The sequence below is a fragment of the Mus caroli genome, chromosome 5 (genome assembly GCF_900094665.2).
Source record: "Mus caroli chromosome 5, CAROLI_EIJ_v1.1, whole genome shotgun sequence".
NCBI lineage: Eukaryota > Metazoa > Chordata > Mammalia > Rodentia > Muridae > Mus > Mus caroli.
The window spans coordinates 33,142,833-33,161,562 of NC_034574.1; the positions used below are offsets into that span (position 1 = coordinate 33,142,833).

The following is an 18,730-nucleotide window of genomic DNA, read 5'->3' on the forward strand; positions in this document are numbered from 1 at the left end:
TACTGTATGTATGTTGGAGGCCTCATATCAGGTGGTGTATGCTGTCTGTTTGGTGGTCCAGTGTTTGAGAGATCTCAGGGGTGCAGATTAATTGAGACTGCTGGTGCTCCTACAGGATTGCCCTTCTCCTCAACTTCTTTCATTCTTCCCTAATTCAACAACAGGGGTCAGCTGCTTCTGTTCATTGGTTGGGTGCAACTATCTGCATCTGAATCTTTCTTACAGAGGTTCTGATTTCCCTGGGGGATTGCCAGGACTAAGAAAACTGGACCTCTTGACCTCTCATCACTTCTGTAGGGCTCTGAGCTGCAGGAGTGAACAGGGCTGTTGCATTGCATTTCACCAGAGGCCTTGTAATTCGATCGATCCTGCCTGGCTCCACCTTCGTGTCTCAGTGCCCAGCACATGTGATCCGGTTTCCTCTGTGCGTGAGAGAGGATGTGTGAGTCATGCCACGGGTGCCAGGAGGGCCTAGGAGCTCAGACACTGCTCACGGATGCTTTTCTTGCTCATATTTGCATTTTCCCAGTAACCTCCAAACATGTTTTGTAATTCCTGGACAGACTCCTCTATATGCATGTTTTTGTTTGTTTCTCTTTTTCAGTCAAAATCACCGATATGAAGAAACAACTGCTTAACTCTTTACCTTACCAGGCAAGGCCTTTTCTGATTGCTCCTACAGACACTCTTCCTACTGAGTTTTAAGACACCAACTTTCTAGTTTACTTTTATTTATTTATGTGTGTGTGTGTGTGCATCTATACCTGTGCATACGAATTTGTGCATATGTAGATGCATGTATGTGGTCATCAGATGGCTGGTGCCTTCAGTGTCACTCCTCAGGTACCATCCCCTTTTGCTTGAGATAGGTCTCTCACTAGCCTACTATATCACCAAATAGGCAAGGCTAGCTGGCCAGCAAGCTCCAGGGGTCTAGCTATCTAAATCTCCCATCTCTCCATCTGTGGGATGCAGCCATGCTCAGTTTTTATGTGTCTACTGGAGAGCTGAAGTCAAGTCTTCAAGCTTTCCAGCACAGTGCTTCAAAACCGAGCCAACTACCCAGCCCGTGTTGTTTGTTTGTTGTTAGCATCTATCTTAGGAGCTGGAGAGATGGTTCAGTGGTTAGGAGTACTTGCTATTCTCACAGAGGATCAGGGTTAGTTCCCAGGACTCCACAACTCTCTGTATCCCCAGTTCCAGAGGATATGATGGCTTCTTCTGGTCTGAAGGCACTGAAAACATATGGTGCACATTCACACACCCAGAAACACACACACCCAGAAACACACACACTCAGAAACACACACACACACACACACACACACACACGATGATTAACTTAATCTTTAACAAAAATAGCACCTATCTTAGCAGCGGTGACTTGGTGTCTCTTGGTCTTGGCTTGCCTCTCCTTCATTTTTAGAGGTTTGGGGTGTCTTGTAGTTAGTATCTGTTTTTAATATTATCTTTGGAGAAATGTCTGTTCACGTTTGTTTGGATAATTTAATACTGCAGATGTCTTTGTATGCTCTAGATATTAAGGACTCTGTAGAGAGTGTCTTGGGGTTTTATTGCTGTGAAGAGACACCATGACCATGGCAACTTTTACAAAGGAAAACATTTAATGGGTTGGTTTACAGTTCAGAGGTTTGGTTCATTCTCATCATGGCAGGAAGCATGATGTCATACAGGTAGCCATGGCGCTAGAGACATAGCTGAGAGGTCTATATCTGGATTGGCAGGAAGAGAGAGTGACACTGGGCCAGGTTCGGGCTTTTGAAACCACAATGCCTGCTTCCAGTGACATACTTCCTCCAACGAGGCCACACGCACTCCGGCAATGCCACACCCACTCTAACAAGGCCATGCCTACTTTGCTAAGGCCACACCCACTCCAACAAGGCCATGCCCACTTTGCTAAGGTCACACCCACTCCAACAAGGCCACACCTCCCAACAGTGCCGTTCTCTGAGTCTATGGGGATCATTTTCATAACCACCACAAAAGTTATTTTTCAAATATTCTGTCCCAGTTTTGGAGCCTTCTTTCTTGGTTGAGAGTATTCATTTTGATGTAATTCATTGCCTGATTCAATCTCATAAAGCATTCTCTTATATTTTTTTCCTGATAGTTTTGTCTTTTTTAACTTTGATATTTGAGTGTTTGAATAGTTTTGAGTTCGTGCTTGCATACAGTATGAAGAAAGTCCTAGTTTCATTCTTTCACCTGTGGGCGTTGCATTTCTCACTGTTTGGTCTCGGTACGTACCTCACACCCACATGCTGTAAAACTTACATAGTTTGTTTGGGATGGCCCTGTGTGCACGCTAACACACATGTGTCTCTCCCATCCAGGAAGCATCACGTTGTTTGCGTTTATCACCGTCGTCCTGGGATGCTTGAAAGTCGCATACTTCATTGGATTCTCAGAGTGCTTGTCAGCCACCGAGGGAGTTTTCCCAGTCACCCATGCAGTGCATACCCTATTGCAGGTAAACTCCTGGTGCTTATTCATGCTGTCTCTGCTCCAGCTCAGGCAAGTGTGTCCTGAGGTGTGTAAAAGCCCACACCAACACATCGAGCTGGTGGGAGTCAGATTTAGCACGCATCTGTGGCTCTTGTCAGGAATAATGAGCTGGCCCTGTTACTTCTCTGGAACACTGGGACTCTTTTGTTTCACCTCTTGTGGGTTGGACCCTTGAGTTTCTTGTTTTTAGCATGGACGACAGAACTCCACTTCACTAAGAAGTAAGGATTTGATAGATGGCCTTTAAATGCATAGTTCACAGGCCGAAAACACTTGCGTTTTAGGTCGGGACTCTACCAACTGTGCAACATCTCGCAGTCAGGGATAGAAAGACAAACATACTCCTGACTGCAGAGACTTTTAGACCCTGGTGCAGCATCTGATCTCAGCGGGGCTCTCTAGTGGCTGTGAGTCACCTGATAAGGAAAGGCATGGCCAGAGTCTGTATAGCATTTACGATACACAAAATGTTTTCATGTATTGAGTTTATGTCCCCCCAGCTGGTGGCACTACTTTTGGAGTCCATGGAATTGTTAGAAGGTAGGCCTTGGCAGGTAGAAGTAGGTCACTGGGCTGGAGTTTTGATGGCTACAAGCACAGCCACTGGGTCTGGCCTTGTTCCAGTCTCTTTCTCTGCTTCCTGGTCTGACATGATGCGACAAGCCTCTGTCATACACTCCTGCCACCGTGAAGTCTGCCAGGTAGGACAGAGACCTCATGAAACTGAGCCAGCACAAGCCCTCCTCCTTTAAGCAGTTTCTATCAGGAACTGTGGTTCAGTCGATGCTAAGTAACAAATACAGTGTCCATTGATAGATGAATGGATGATGAAAGATGCTAGGTACCCGCAATGGAACAGTGGTCAGCCACGGCACTAGTGGAACACCACCACAGGCAGTGACACACTGGAATGGGAGGATGGTTACACTGAATGAAATGAGTCCACGATGGAGACAGACCTCATGTAACTCAGATTGGCCAGGAAGCCATTGAGCTCCTGATCTTTCTGCTTCCACCTCAGAAGTTCTGGGATTCCAGGCCTGCAGGTTAATACTTTGTTTTACAGAGCGCTGGAGATTGGACACAAAGCCTCTTGCATGTTAGGCTGGGACTCTACCAACTGTACTACATCCCACAGTCAGGCATAGAACGACAAACAACTATGTTGTCACTCATATATGGATAGGAAGAGGCTGGCCATGTGGAAGTGTGGAGAGCACTAGTGACTGGCAGAGCCTGGGAAGGCTGTGGATGTGTGAGGACCTGTGAGGGGGTAGCTGCTAGGTACGGAGGTAGCTGCACAGGAGCAATAACTTCTAATATTCTGCAGCATAGGAGAGGGGGCAACTATGGATGGCAGAAATTAACGGACTATTTCCAAGTATGTTCTCAACATAAACAAATGGGCCAGCAAAGTGGCTCATCCATTGAAGGTACTTATGTACACGACTGGAGACCTGAGTCACAGCCCTGGAACCCACAAAAGATAGAAGGAGAGAATAATTTTCACAAAGTTTTCCCTTGACACCCCTCCCCCCCCCCACAGACACGCACATACACAGAAACAGATAGACAGACAGACACAGAGAGGGAGACAGAGAGTGATATAGAGAAACACACACACACACAGACAGAGAGCCAGAGACAGACACACAGATACACAGATAGAAACAGATACAGATACAGATACAGAGAGACACACAGAGAGAAAGACAGAGAAACAGAGACAGAGACATAGAGAGAGACATAGAGACAGAGACACAGGGATACAAAGAGAGACACAGAGAGATGGAGAGACAGAGACAGACACACAAACAAATAGAAGCAGAGTCACAGAGAGACAAAGCACACATAGATAGACAGACAGACAGAGACACAGAGAGACAGAAAGAGAGAGAAACACACATGCAGAGACACACACACAGAGAAAGGGAGAGAGAGAGAGAGAGAGAGAGAGAGAGAGAGAGAGAGAGAGAGAGAGAGAGAGACCTTATGTGCTTTCCCACTGTACAAGTGGGAAGTGCACTGCACAGCACAGCTATGGACAGTTAGTGTGTTAATCAATAACAAACATATTTTAACATAGGAACAGATTCTAGATCATCAATCTTTTACTCTTTCTCTGCTTCGCCTATTTAAGGCATATAGAATGTTTTCACATATGAATACATGGTTGGTGACTGTAGACTTGAAAATTGCTATAGCTGGTGCCTCAGTTTTCCTTCTTGGTCTTATTAGTGGTGAGAACACCTTTAAGGCAGTGTCAGCAAGCCTGCAGTAGACAACACAATATCCCAGCTGTCACCCTTATCTTGGCCATCAGCTCTCTAGACAACCGTCCCCCATGCTTGCCAGTTTGGGCTTTTTGCCTGCATCGTCCCACTCCTCCCTTGACTCAGTCTCTGTTCTACTGTGTATTCAAGGCTTCATTTTTAAGATTCCATATATGGTGGGCTCATGTGCTGTTTGTCTTCTTGTTCCCGGCATATCCTACTTAGCATAACATCCTACAGGTTTGTCCACGTAAGCCTCGTGGTTTTCTGAGGAAGTTCCTGTTCCCCACCTGTAGCAGACATCCCCAGTCAGATTTAACCTTCCATCTGCCTCAGATATGATTGCTAGACATTTTGGGGAACCCCATCAGGAATCCGACATGTGTTTCTGGCTAAATTAGGATCCCCTCTAGGGATTGTTAGTCTCATTAATCAAAGAAACTAGGAAAGTACCCAGAAGGAAACTTGTAGACAGTTTTATTAGAGTTTAAAAGAAAAACTACAAAGCCAGCAAGCTGCGGGGCTTGGCAGCTGCCGGGAAAAGGGAGATGGAGAGGAAGAGAGAAAACCATGCCTTTCGAGTTAGGTCAAATGACAGCCAGTGACAAGCAGCCGAGTAATTTAGAAAAATGGGTAAACTTAACCTAGCCCTGTTGGTTGTGGTTCTGTAGACCACACAGGGGACGGGGATTCTGGGAAGGAAAAGTATGTCATCATTTCATTACAGAAATAATTATTCCTCCCACATGTTAAGCATGGTGTAAATGGACACACCTTTCTGAAGGGTGGTCCCTTGGTCAGGCAATTATTGACAGACAAAGCTGGGTTCATGCCTAGTAATTGGAATGTTAGGTCTCCACCCAGGCTAGAGATTTTGTTCCCTTGCCTAGGAGGAAATTCTTTTCCTTAAAGAGTCTCAATAGAGCCCTGGCCTTTCAATACTACTGAAATAATAGTCTCAGTCATGTGTAGCCCTACAGCCACAGAGGGCATCTTCAATCAAATGCTGGCCTCCATCTGCTTCAGATAGCTTTGGACATAGTCCTTCCTCCACTGCAGAAATCCTGTGACCTAACTCTGTATGGCTTTGGTGCCCTGATCTGGGGGTGGAGTAGCAGAGACAAGGTCAGTGTGAGGTGGGATACTATGTCTGCAGGGCACTGTCCTAAGCTGGAGCCATGTGGTGGGTCATAGTCACAGGAGCAGGATATTGCGAGACAAGTGATCTTTCTATACGTGAGGCGAGAGAAAAGGTGTAGGCTGGGGGAAGCTGAGGTAGGCAGTGGTTCGGTCTGGAGTCATGGCCTTCGCTAAGATTTCTAAGCTCGGACGCTGGCCAGATTGGCTGGTGCTGACTGAGGTCATTAGTATGACCTTGGGTAAGTTCCTTACTCTTTCTGGGCCTTAAAGGAGCTCTCTGGGAAGAGGGAACAACCTTGGCACCTCTTCATGGCTTTGCTGTGGTGCCTGAAGATGCTGAGCAGAAATTGGACTTCACATAGGACTAGTGTGTAGGAAGTATTAGTGAAAGCCGAGAACCTCTCCTAAGAGGTTGGGCCCCATCTGCAGGGAAGTTATGAGCCACTGAGGGCTAGAGGCAGAGGAAGGGCCTAGACAGAAGCATATTTTCAAAATATTCACATTGGCGGGTAGAGATCTCTACTTTCCAAACTTAAGTCAATCAGTTGAGGGTTGTGTGTGGCCATTGGACACACACTTAGTGTGTGCTTTGTTACACAATGACTAAAGAAAACCAGATATTTTTTTATAATAAAAATCTACTCATGTTTAAATTGTGTTTAGAGCACAGAGCACAGTACTTAGAGTTCTGACTGTTTCGAGTGGATTATTCTATAGCCTAAGCATGGCTACTTTACCATCCCTACCATTCACCTCCAGAGCCTTCTCATCTTGTAACGGAAACTCTCTCCTCCTTGAACAATCTCCCACCCGCCACTCGCCACAACCACCACTCTACAGTCTGTCTCTGTGACATAGACTATAGCAGCAACATAGATAGACAGTCAGACAAGTGCAGACCTACCCCCTCTGCTCCCTTGGTGGCTGGTTTACATACTTCGTGTGACATCTCCAGGTTGGCTCCTGGTGTTGCGTGAAATAGAAATTTTCCTCTCTTTTGAAAGCCAGATCAAATACCACTAAGTGTGCACACACCACATTTGGTCCATCCATCCATCTGTCAGTGGCAAGTGGGTGGTTCCTGCCCTTGGCTGTTGGGAACACTGGTGCTATGAGCATAAACATGCCAGTGTGTGTGTGTATGCATGCATGCATGTTTGTGTATGTGCATGTGTGTGTGCATGCACACATGTGTATGTGCGTGTGTGTATGCGTGGTTAGGCATGTGCACACCCTTTAGGAGGCATCTGTCCTATTTCACTTTTCTGTTGATGCGAAAACATACTGACCCAAAGCAACTTGGCGGCAGGTCTTATTTGGCTTACAGGTTATAGTCCGCTCGAAGGAGAGCAGGGCAGGAACTCAAGGAAGGACCCTGGAGGCAGAGATCATGGAGGAACGCATCTTAGTAGCTTAGTCTCTCTAGCTTGCTTACTTTACAACTTACTTTATGTGCATGAGTGTTTTGTCTGCATGACTGTCTGTGTTCATGGAAGCCAGAAGAGGGTATTAGACCTCTGGAACTAGAGTTATAGGCAGTTGTGAGCTGCCATCTGGGTGCTGAGAATTAGGTCTTGTTCCTGTGGAAGAGCCACCAGTGCTCTTACTCACTCCCCTTTCCTGCAGCTACTGTTCTTCTATGGCTCAGGTGCACTTGCTTAGGGATGGCCCCGCCCACAGTGGGCTGGGATCTCCTATGTCAGTTAGCAGCTGTGAAAATGCTTCACAAACATGACCATGGGCCAATCTGTTGGAGGGGATTCCACAGTGGAGGTTCCACCTTCCAAGCAGCCCTGAGTTGTGTCAAGTTGATAGCTGATGCTAACTGCAATGGAGACCATGTATTTTGTGTTTTGAGGTAGATTTCTTATTGACCTAGGGCTTGGTAATTCAGCTAGATTATCTGCTCAGTGGGCCCTGGGGGGTCGGCTCTTAGGTGGGTCCTGGGGATTGAGCTCAGTGCAGCAAATGCTTTACTAATTGGACTCTCTCTGTGTAATATATTCCTTTTCTATTTTAACGTTCCTTGACCCAAATGTTCTGATATCTAAAAATCATATTTATTCTTTGACAATTTTTTCACTTGTATAACACACTCTGGTCACATTCACTTCCTCTTTGCCTGATCTTCCTCATGCTTGCACTAACATACTCCTCTCCTCCACCAAGCCCCCTCCTAGTCTCATGCCTTTTTTATTTTGGTTTGGTCATTGTTTTGTTTAACCAGGGCTACCCATGTGAACTCTGAAACCTGAAACACTCCTGGTCCCAGCATTCAGATCCACAGGGAGATAGGCTGTGCCCACATTTGTGCCTCTTCTGCATTGTTAGTGATGGCATGGCCAGGGGCCAGATAGCCTACCAGAAGTCAAAAGGAGCCCAGTCCAAACCAACCCTATTCTTCACTGAAAGCGCTCAGCCTTTGGTTCTGGACATTGGTGCAAAGTAGCTGTTCAATGGAAAATTATTGGATATAACCTGACAAATATGACTTAAAAAAAAAAAAAAACCAAACTAGTGAGTTTCATGACAGACAGACTGATGCCCATATGCCTATCCCAGTGCAGACATCTTCAATCAATTGCAGCACAGCTCTATCCACAGCAGCTATAGCCAGTCATTTCTCTCTACTTTTTCAGGAGACACCCTCAATCAAATACAGATCTCCAACCACAGCAGATGTTCTTTATTAAGTGCAGCACTCCTTCCTCCTGACTTGGGAGGCCCCGCCTTGCTTCTCACTGGATCACTATTCCCACTGTAGAACAGCTCTGCTGGGACGAGGAGAGCCATCCGCTTTTCCTCAGTTTTATAACTTCTCAAGTGTGCAAACAGAACAGCATTTCCCCCACTAACGTATTTCCCTTTATTTCCATCTAGGTGTATTTCCTCTGGGGCCATGCTAAGGATATCATCATGTCTTTCAAAACACTGGAAAGGTAAGAAAACTGTGATCAGTTGCTTTACCAGTTGGTTGGTGTTTGTTTAGATTGGATGTTGGAACAAACCAGACTCAAGACTGGCATCTGCCTGGGGCTATAAACTCTGAGTGCAGATTTCTGCTCTGTCCCCAAAGCAAAGCCCTTCCAGTACTTCAGTTCCTTTCCAGCCATCCCTGGAAGACAAGAATGGGTGGGAACTCTGCTGTCACCACCCACTTGTGGGTGGGAACTCTGCTGTCACCACCCACTTCCCTTTAGTGGCCCTCTGTTTGCTCAACTGTGAGGTGGGGAACAGGGTGGTGGTCTACCTCTGAGGATAACTGATACAAAGCGCACGACCCATGTTCATCGAGTGCCGAGCTTACCACCACTTCTCCCTGGTTATTATGTGGTCAAGGGAAGAATGTCAGAAGGAGGAGTGAACTCTCTAAGGGTAGGATAAACGTGGATGGATCAAGGAGTCAGCACTTGCTCTATGAAAAGATCCAGTACTGGTGTGCCCTTTCTATGGGCGAATCAACTCCTCCCTTCCAGCAGTTGAGATGACCACTGGCCTTGAGCAGATTGGTTGACATGTGACCACTGGGTAGAATGGCTTCCACAGGCTGCAAGCATAGAGATGGAGTCTATTAACAAGTACATCCTTTCTCTCTCCAGTCTGCACAGGGTCAGTGGCCTGGTGCTGTGGGATGGGTGGTGATGATACCGAGGTGTCCTTGGCTGCGTGAGAGGCACCATGGAGGTCTCATCCACCATGTGGTCCATGCAGTGGCTTTGGCAGTGATCTTTAACCCTGGTGTCAGGAAGGCCCACCTCCTGGGTAAGGTGGGCAGTGGCTGAAATGAGCTCACCTGGTTCCTTCAAGGGCAGGGGTAGTCACTGAGATCCAGGACTCCCAGAAACCATCACTGATAACTCTTGGGGCCGGCAAAGTTGGTGGAATGTTTTTTTTTCTAGCATTTGTGGTCCTGAGCTCAATCACTAGCACTGAATAAACCAGGCATGATGGCACTTGTCTGTAACCCAGACTCAGAAGTCTGATGTTGGAGAGTCAGGGGGTTAAGGGTCATTCTTGGCTATGTAGGGACACTGATCTTGAGATCAGCCCAGGCAAAGGCTTCCGTGACCATTATCACATCTGGCCTATACCCATTTCAGTGTGAAGGTATGCTTTCCTGTCTGCTAGAGTGTTGAGCAAGATGATAAACATTATGAATTTCTACCACCCTAAGATTTTAGATATCAACCTCTTTAGAAAGAGTAGAAGATGAGGTAGCCCCAAGCATGTACCCTGAATGAGGCTAGAGTTGAACCCAGGGTGCTCCTCTAGGAAGGTGTGGCTCCACCTGCTGACAGTCCCCACACTGCCATCCGGTCAGCTTCTTTCTCAGTAGCTTCCGGAAGGTTTCCTGCAGGTGGGGAAACGTAACTTTCAGGCTTCCACTCATCTCTTTCCCCAACACGCAGTTGAGAGGGACTGTGGTTCTTCATATATCTTCAGAAGCACAGACGGATACCAGAAGTGACTCCGAGATGCATTCTGTCACTGTGTACAGGCACTAAGTGAGGGGAAGGGCTCAGGCCTGGGACATGACACGTGTCTTTAGCTTGAAGGACTCCCCCCCAACCCCCCAAAGTGGCCTTAGAAGGCTATGGTTCTCAGGATGGTGCATGGCCAACCAGCATGACCTTTGGTGACCTCACACTGCTTCTGTGGCCTCAGCAGCTCAGGTTTGGGCAGTGCTGCATGGAACAGGGAGAGGGGAGACAGAAGAACAGCTGTGTGCACTGTAATAAAAGGAAAACCACCTGCCAGAGGGTAATGGCATTGTCTAGGCTAGATAGAGCAAGCTGGCTGTGAGCTGTAGCAACAAGGCAGGCACAGGGCTGGGCTGATAGACAGACATCCATGTTGACTGTTATTTCTGCTTTAGTTCTAGCTGTTGGGAGGCTATCAAGGGTGACCATATTGCATACAAAGGCATTGCCTGCTCTGGCTCTCGAGGCCTGGGTTCAGATTGGGTGGACAATCAGGGTCTGAGAGGTAGGAAGGGCCTGGGCCATGGATACTCATGTTTTCCTGTAAGTAAATCATGGATAAATTGGTCTCTAAGCTGGATAGACAAGCACACAGGGCTACCCCTGGGTAAGACAGGGGTACCCACAACAGCCTCGAGTCTCTCCTTCCCAGTCTACCGAGGATGCCCCCCTAGATAGCCAGGCTGCTTGAGCCTATAGACTGTCCAGAACCTACCTGGGTGGATACAACTTCAACCTGCAGCCACATTGGGGTGCAGGGAATTCACAGCGGGCAGGAATCGCATGGAGACCACGTGTCCTTCCAGTCTCTTCTGTTCCCTAGAGTCCAGTATCTACCTTGCATGTGCCCCTCCTCCTGATGAGGTGCTGTGGTTTAGAGGTGATGGCAAGCAAGACTCTGGACAAAGATTCTTCCCATCCCTCCAGTGTGGCTCTGGACTCTCTGTGTGACAGTGGGGGAATTCCTGTGCCTAGCTGGGACTCCAGAAGCTCACAGTGTCACTTGGATGCTCTTCTGTGTTACACTCTGCCACCCTCCATGGGTTGGAGCTTCATCCAATGCTGACTGGCTCATGATCACAAGATGGCGGACACAGCCTCAGCCTTCATGTCCATGCTTACAACTGTTAAAGGCGATAATGCTGAAAGGAGCAGCGATCCACAAACCGGCTTTTACAGTCTTATATCTATTACCATCATTCTTACATCATCAACTAAGCAAAAGCATTTCAGTAATTCACCAGACGTTACACATTATGTGCCTCTAGAAAGAATGGCCAAGGCTAGCTCCAAAAGAAGCCATGAGCCAGCTTGTGTGGATTGTTTTAGTGTCTTTACAGACAGATGGGAAAGCAGAGGGAATAGTTAGCGATTTCTGGGTCGGTCAGCCAACAGTGAGGGCATCCTGCTGTCCACAGTCCCGACTGTTCTGTCTTCTTCATCGTTCCCTCTTTGTGTCCCCTTCAGAGAAGGAGGGGGCTCTGGGCATGGCTGCTTGCTTTTAATAAAATTTCCTCCCTGCATCCCTGCTCCCAAGATGCAGTGTCTTTGACATCCCACAGATAATGAGTTGAAGACGGGCAAATTCAAGGTCAAGGCAGAATGCTAAGATGCTATGACTCTCAGCCACAGCCACCTGGACCAATGGCCGAAGGAAGAGGAGCTTGTGTATGTGTGTTCTCCCACACTCGTGAGACATCTCTGTCTTACCCTCGGGCTTCACACTTTCCCAGGGCCATTCAAGGAAACCGTGTCTGGTCTTTGTGCTTTTTCAGGTTTGGGGTGATCCATTCGGTGTTCACGAACCTCCTACTGTGGGCCAACAGCGTCCTGAATGAGTCAAAGCACCAGCTGAATGAGCACAAGGAACGGCTGATCACTTTGGGCTTCGGCAACATCACCATCGGTGAGGAAGCCCTCCCCCTGCTGGCCCCAGGTCCCCAGGGTGCCACCTGAGTGGATAGTCTGTTCTGTGGACTGTTTCTCTAGCTCCACAGGCCTTCCTTCTGCCTTGCCAAGGGAGTAATTATAGGCTTCACCTGGCTTGGGCATGTGGCAGCCCAGAGTTATCATTTGGGTGTCTTGTCTCTCACAGCCCATTGGCTGGAGACCTCTGTGCCTATTTTCCACTGTGGAAGATTGGCGGTTTTCTCTGTTTGCGTTTTAACTAGGCCCTTTTCAGCAACTCTTTCTTCTGAGAGGTTGGTCTGAGAGCTCCAGGGAGTTCTCACCCAGCCTGTGTGCACGTGAAAGGTTTTAGCTGACTGCATTTGGCTCATTACTTAAGCTCGCTCACCTTTATCTGCCTTTGCTCTGCTGAGGAGACAGCCTGGGGGCAGGGTTAATCCTCACATCTTCCCCTGGAGTTCTTGAGCATGTATGACGTCACCACATCTGCCTGAGAACACCTGGACTGGAAAGGCAGAGTGCAGCCCAGTGCACTGGGAAGTGGGGGACTTAAGTTTGTCTCTGGTTCTCATCAGTGCTAGCTGTGTGGCCTTAGGGGGTTATTCAACCTCTCTTTGTAAAGAGAGAAGACTTGAGAATCCCGTGCTTCCCAAGAGTCTTCTGACTTAGCCTTCTGTAAGTGGGGCTGGGCAGACACATGGCTACACGAGTCACTCCTATAGCCCTCTGGTGGGGGTGGCACTCTCACTCTGTCTTTGGCCTCAGTCCCTCTTTGGTAATGCATCTGGGGAGGAGTGACAGTTTCATAATAGAAGCAAACTTTTATTAGGCACTTCCTGGCTTTTATTAGGCACTTGTTGACTACCTGGCAGGACTTTAGGCATTTTACAAGGCTCATTAATTCTGATGTGGTCTCACTCTGATGTGGGCAGTATTTACTATTAGTGGGTAGAGGCACCGAGTCACTGAAAAGTGATGTGTCTGAGGTCACAGGCAGAGAGATCGAAAGTTGTCGGCCATCTCATGTCATGTTAGTGGCGTTTAGGTGACAGCCTTTTCCAATCAGAAGGGGCATTTTCCACGGAGTTCTGAAAGCCACAGTCTAAACACACACACACACACACACACACACACACACACACGCGCACACGCACACGCACACGCACGCACACACACGCTACATTCACAGAGAAAATTAGCACAGGGAAGTAAAATCTGCTACCCTTCTGGTTCATATACTGGGGGATCTTTCCCCTGTTTATGGACCAGCCTATCACTGGCACCCCTCTCTCCTACACAGGTGGTGTCATAGTCTCAACCCTCTGTAGTATAGCCTGCTTTTGAAGTTGAGTGGTAGCTCTGAACCATCTTTATGTGGTGACCTGGAAATCTCCTAATCTTTATAAAAGTGTCCTTATATGCTAACATATGGATAGAACGTGGCTGATGCTATTCAGGAGTGAGTCTTAGCTTCTTTGTCTATGAAGCCATGGCGTTAAACATGATGTTACACACGACTCCTGTGTAGTTTGGGTCTAGCTGAGAGGTCCAGGCTGTTGGGCTTGTTAGTCTCCTTGTTGCCTGTGCTGATGGCTGTCTTCTGTGCTCTTCCCACTGCCCTAGTTTTGGATGACCACACACCACAGTGTAACTGCACACCACCCGCCCTCTGCTCTGCCCTCTCCCATGGGATTTACTATCTGTACCCCTTCAATATTGAGTACCAGATCCTGGCCTCGACCATGCTCTACGTGCTGTGGAAGAACATCGGGCGCAGAGTGGACAGCTCCCAGCACCAGAAGATGCAGTGCAGATTCGACGGGGTCCTGGTGGGCTCGGTACTGGGCCTGACAGTGCTGGCTGCCACCATCGCCGTGGTTGTGGTGTACATGATCCACATCGGGCGCTCCAAATCCAAGAGCGAGTCGGCTCTCATCATGTTCTATTTGTACGCTATCACGGTGCTGCTGCTTATGGGGGCCGCGGGGCTAGTCGGAAGCTGGATTTACAGGGTGGATGAGAAGTCTCTGGATGAGTCAAAGAATCCGGCGCGCAAGCTGGATGTCGACCTGTTGGTGGCCACCGCCTCCGGCTCCTGGCTCCTCTCCTGGGGCTCCATTCTGGCCATTGCCTGTGCTGAGACTCGCCCACCGTACACCTGGTACAACCTGCCCTACTCAGTCTTGGTGATCGTGGAGAAGTATGTCCAGAACATTTTCATCATCGAGTCCGTGCACCTCGAGCCTGAGGGGGTCCCTGAGGATGTGCGCACTCTGCGTGTGGTCACCGTCTGCAGCGGCGGCGAGGCTGCCGCACTGGCTGCATCCACTCTTGGGAGCCAGGGGATGGCCCAGGATGGGTCACCTGCTGTCAATGGGAATCTGTGTCTGCAGCAGAGGTGTGGGAAAGAGGACCAGGAGTCTGGCTGGGAAGGTGCTACGGGGACAACCCGATGTCTGGACTTCCTTCAGGGCGGCATGAAGAGGAGGCTTCTCAGAAACATCACGGCCTTTCTGTTCCTTTGCAACATCTCGGTAATCTTCATCAAGCTGTTATTATTCTCTGTCTGTCTGTCTGTCTGTCTGTCTGTCTGTCTCTGTGTATGTGTGTTTATGTACAAGTGTGTGAAAGCCAGAAGTTGATGTTGAGATGTCTTCTTCAATCTGTTCACTACCCTATTTTTGTGAGCCAGCATCTCTCATTGAATCCTGTGCTAATCAGCTGCTTGGACCAGTTGGCTCTTGAGCCCCAGGGGTCCTCTGTCTCCAGAGATTCTGGGGTTATATACACATGCTTCCCAGCCAGGCTTTCCACGTGGTCCTCGTGCTTGCCCAGTGGGCACTCTCTGGTTGACAGTCACCCCAGTCCTCAGTATTTTAAACCCACCAGTCTTGTCCTTCCCTTTCCCTCCACAAAGCATGGAGACTGTGATACAAATAAGAAATTCCCCCATTCCTGGCAATTGAGTGGAAATGGATCACTTGGGTAGAGTGAAAAAAGGAAGGCCAGCAGGGGGATAGCCTGGCTGGGTGCAAGTGGAGACTCACAGAAGGACTGGGGCGTCTCCCTGTGGATTGAGTGGTGGAAAGATGTGGGAGAGGCCGAGGGAAGACACAGGTGATGCTTGGAGCTCGGGGTGAGCATGTGGGAGGAAGGCAATGCTGGTAAGGGGGGAAATGGGAAAGGCAGGGTAAGTTGAGATGTGCGCCACTTGAGTGGTCAGTGGGAAATATGTGCAGGGCTCCAGAGTGGGACAGGTTAGGTGGAAGTCAAAGGTGGTGACAGCTCTAGAGGGCATATACAGGAAGAAGAGACCGACTCATAAAGAGTCTGAGCAAACAAAGAGCCAGAAGAGGGGCAGTGGTCAGAAAAGGTTTGAGATGGAAGGATGAAATCCTGTGAAGTCCAAGAAGCCAGAGAAAGAAGTGGGACAGGGAACACACCAGAGAGTTCTGAGTAGAGATGGAAATGGAGTCAGGGTGTATTAGTCACTTGCTGCTGGGTAACAACCCCAAACAGAGCGACCTGAAACCACGGGGATTTATCTTGTAGCTTCTCCACGGTCTGCTCATGATCCTAGCCTGACTGTAGGCTGTTGGCTGCAAGACATCCCTTTGGGATTTGTCTCCAGCCCCTTTGTGGGTTGCTGGGTGGAAAACAGGAGTTCCTTCTGGCTGCTGGCCTGAGACATACCTCCCTCCTTGCCTATGTAAGCTCTTCATAGGGCAGCTAAGCTAGAAGGTGCCGGCTCTAGCCCAGGAGGCAGCGAGATAGAAACCATGCGCTAAGTAGGAGAAAGGACCCAGGACCAGAGGGGGGGCGTCCAGGTATCCCAGAGTGGTCAGTAGGAAGGAAGGAAGGAGCTGAGAAGGAGGGGAGGGCAGTGTGTAGGATCTTTGAGTGGCAAGAGCATCTGTCCATTGTTTTAAGTTTTGTTGACTTCCTTTGCTGGTTGCTCTCATCAGCGCCCTCCAGGGAGAGTTGAGTTACAGATGGGAAAGCTGAGTTAATTCCTTGGCTGTTGAAATGGAGAGAAATGGATGAGTTTATCTGGGTCTGAGCGCAAAATGGTGGATGGAGAGAGTTCAGTGAAGACTTATAAATTTGCTGGTTCCCATGGAGATGAGGAACGGTGGTACAATCACCCCAGCCATTGTGACTCACAGTGGGTCAGCATCCACGGTGCCTGGAATTTGAGTGTGCACCTCTGGTGTCTTGAAAGCTTCTAACCACAGAGTCAGCCTTTCCACACTGGGACAACAGCTCTGGAGAGGAAGGGGTGGTTTGGCCTCACGTTTTAGAAGGTTTCAGTCCATGATTGGCTGGCTCTGTTGCTTACAGGTCTGTGACAGAATATCGTGGTGGGAGTACAGAGAAGAGCAGCTTACTTTCCAAGTGCAAAGTGACAGAGATGCAGGTTTGGGGATGGGATATGTCCATCAGAGTGATCCCCAGTGACCTACCTACTTCTGTTTCTCACCATGTAATAGTCCATTCAGCTATGACTCTATCCTGGGTTAGCCCATTATGAAGCTAGTCTCCCCCATGATCTAGTTAACTTGCAGTAGTGTGTCAGCCAGGGACCAGGCCTTGAACACATGCACCGTGGAGACCTTGCCAGTGACGCTGTAGCATGATTTGTGGTGAAGTGGAGACGAAGGCTGCCTCTTCTCTTTCAGCTTTGGATCCCCCCTGCCTTTGGCTGCCGTCCCGAGTATGACAACGGATTGGAGGAAATTGTCTTTGGCTTTGAACCCTGGATAATTGTGGTCAACCTGGCCATGCCCTTTTCCATTTTCTACCGGATGCACGCAGCTGCTGCCCTCTTTGAGGTCTATTGTAAGATCTAGCCTGAGTCCTCATGAAAGGAGAAGGGACGGGGGAGCAAGGGGGTTCTGCAGCCACCTGCGAAGGGCGGAGATGAGCAAACACTGTCTGACAAAGGCGGGAAGGATGCCTTTTGTCCTGACTGTCTGGAGTTGCCCTCGACCTGGGGGAGAGCAAGCAGTTAAATCAACTGCACAAGATAGCTGGAGCCTGTCCTTAGCCAATTCCAATCAGATCCAAAATGAGTTGAGCTCTTTCTGGCTGAGACCCTGTGTTTTAGAAGAAGATGATCCAGGTTTGGATGAAAATGATGGTGTTTTTCATAACAAGCATTTCCTGTCTGTAATTTGTATGACTGTGTACAACTTTTTTTTCTGGCCATCTGTGTATCAATCCATTTACATTTATTTTCCTGCTCAGGGTTACTGGGTTTGGAAACAAATGCATTTTAGTTTGTAGTTTAATATTTGAGTTGGTTAAATTTTGGAGAAAAATTACTTTTGATCAACTACATGAGAGTCTGTTTCTAGACTTGTTCTACAAACACAAGACCTTCCCTAAAATTTTGGTCCATTTTTATTTGTGTTCATTTTGAAATATTAAAAGAAAATAAGCATTGATGTTCTCTTTTTTGCTATATCTATATCCAGTTCCTGACGTAGAAAATCTGAATATTTTTGGGAGGAGAGACAGGAAAAATGGCCCATGGTGCACTGCTAGCAGTTACTTTGAACACCATGGCGTAGCTTTCGGCTGTGATGACATGCAGACTTTTCTTTATTGTTGTACTTGTGTGATAACCTGACGTTTCTAATTTTCTCCTCACGCTTTCCTATTTGACAGTCTGATGACACCTTTCTCTACACTGTCATAAATCCCTGGCAAACATCGTTTTACTGCTGTCAGAATCTCAAACTAATGCACCACAGTTAACCTCCTTTGCCTTCTTTTGATTTTAGAAGGCTCACACTGTTGCTTCCCTAAGTGGCTCTGCAAAAGCCAAGCGTGTTTCTAAAACATTCCCCTTATTTAAAAACTGCATTTTAAAAGAGATGATTGGCCCTACCTATCCACTGATCCCACATCTGCATTCAGCCAATTTTGCATAGAAAATGCTTTGGGAGAATTGGGTCTGGGGGTTGGAGAGATGGCTTGCTGCCCTCAAAAAGGACCAGAGGTTGGTTTTTAGTCTGGCATCAGTTGGTTTACAACTGCCTGTAATTCTAGCTCCAGAAGATCTGATATTCTTCTCTGGTTTCCAGGGACACCGGCACTCACATGCAAGAGTGTGCTACCCCCATGAATAATAAAAAAAAATTAAAGCTTTCAAAAAGGAATTGCCTCTTACAAATTTTTTCTTGTCATTTCCCTATAAACAATATAATCTAGCAGTCATTTATGTAAAATTTACATTGTGTTGAGGTGTGTGTGTGTACCTGTTGTACCTGTGTGTGCTTTGAGACAGAGTCTTGTATCTTACCTAGGTTTTTCTCGAACTTGCTATCTATCCAAGGCCAACCATTGACTCCCGATCTTCTTATCCTTGCCTCCCTAGTGGCAGGAATACGGTCT

At 47.9% G+C, this 18,730-nt stretch overlaps 1 protein-coding gene across 1 annotated transcript in view; it reads left to right on the forward strand.

The window, feature by feature from the left end:
- The window catches only part of Otop1 (otopetrin 1), a 31,371-nt gene extending 12,876 nt beyond the window's left edge, over positions 1–18,495 (forward strand). Inside the window, exons 3-6 of the mRNA XM_021163861.1 lie at positions 8,823–8,881; positions 12,199–12,329; positions 13,955–14,865; positions 17,011–18,495. Coding sequence (XP_021019520.1) covers positions 8,823–8,881; positions 12,199–12,329; positions 13,955–14,865; positions 17,011–17,181 — 1,272 coding nt within the window. The 3' untranslated portion in view covers positions 17,182–18,495. The remainder of the gene's footprint in view (positions 1–8,822; positions 8,882–12,198; positions 12,330–13,954; positions 14,866–17,010) is intronic.
- Positions 18,496–18,730: the final 235 nt, after the last annotated feature.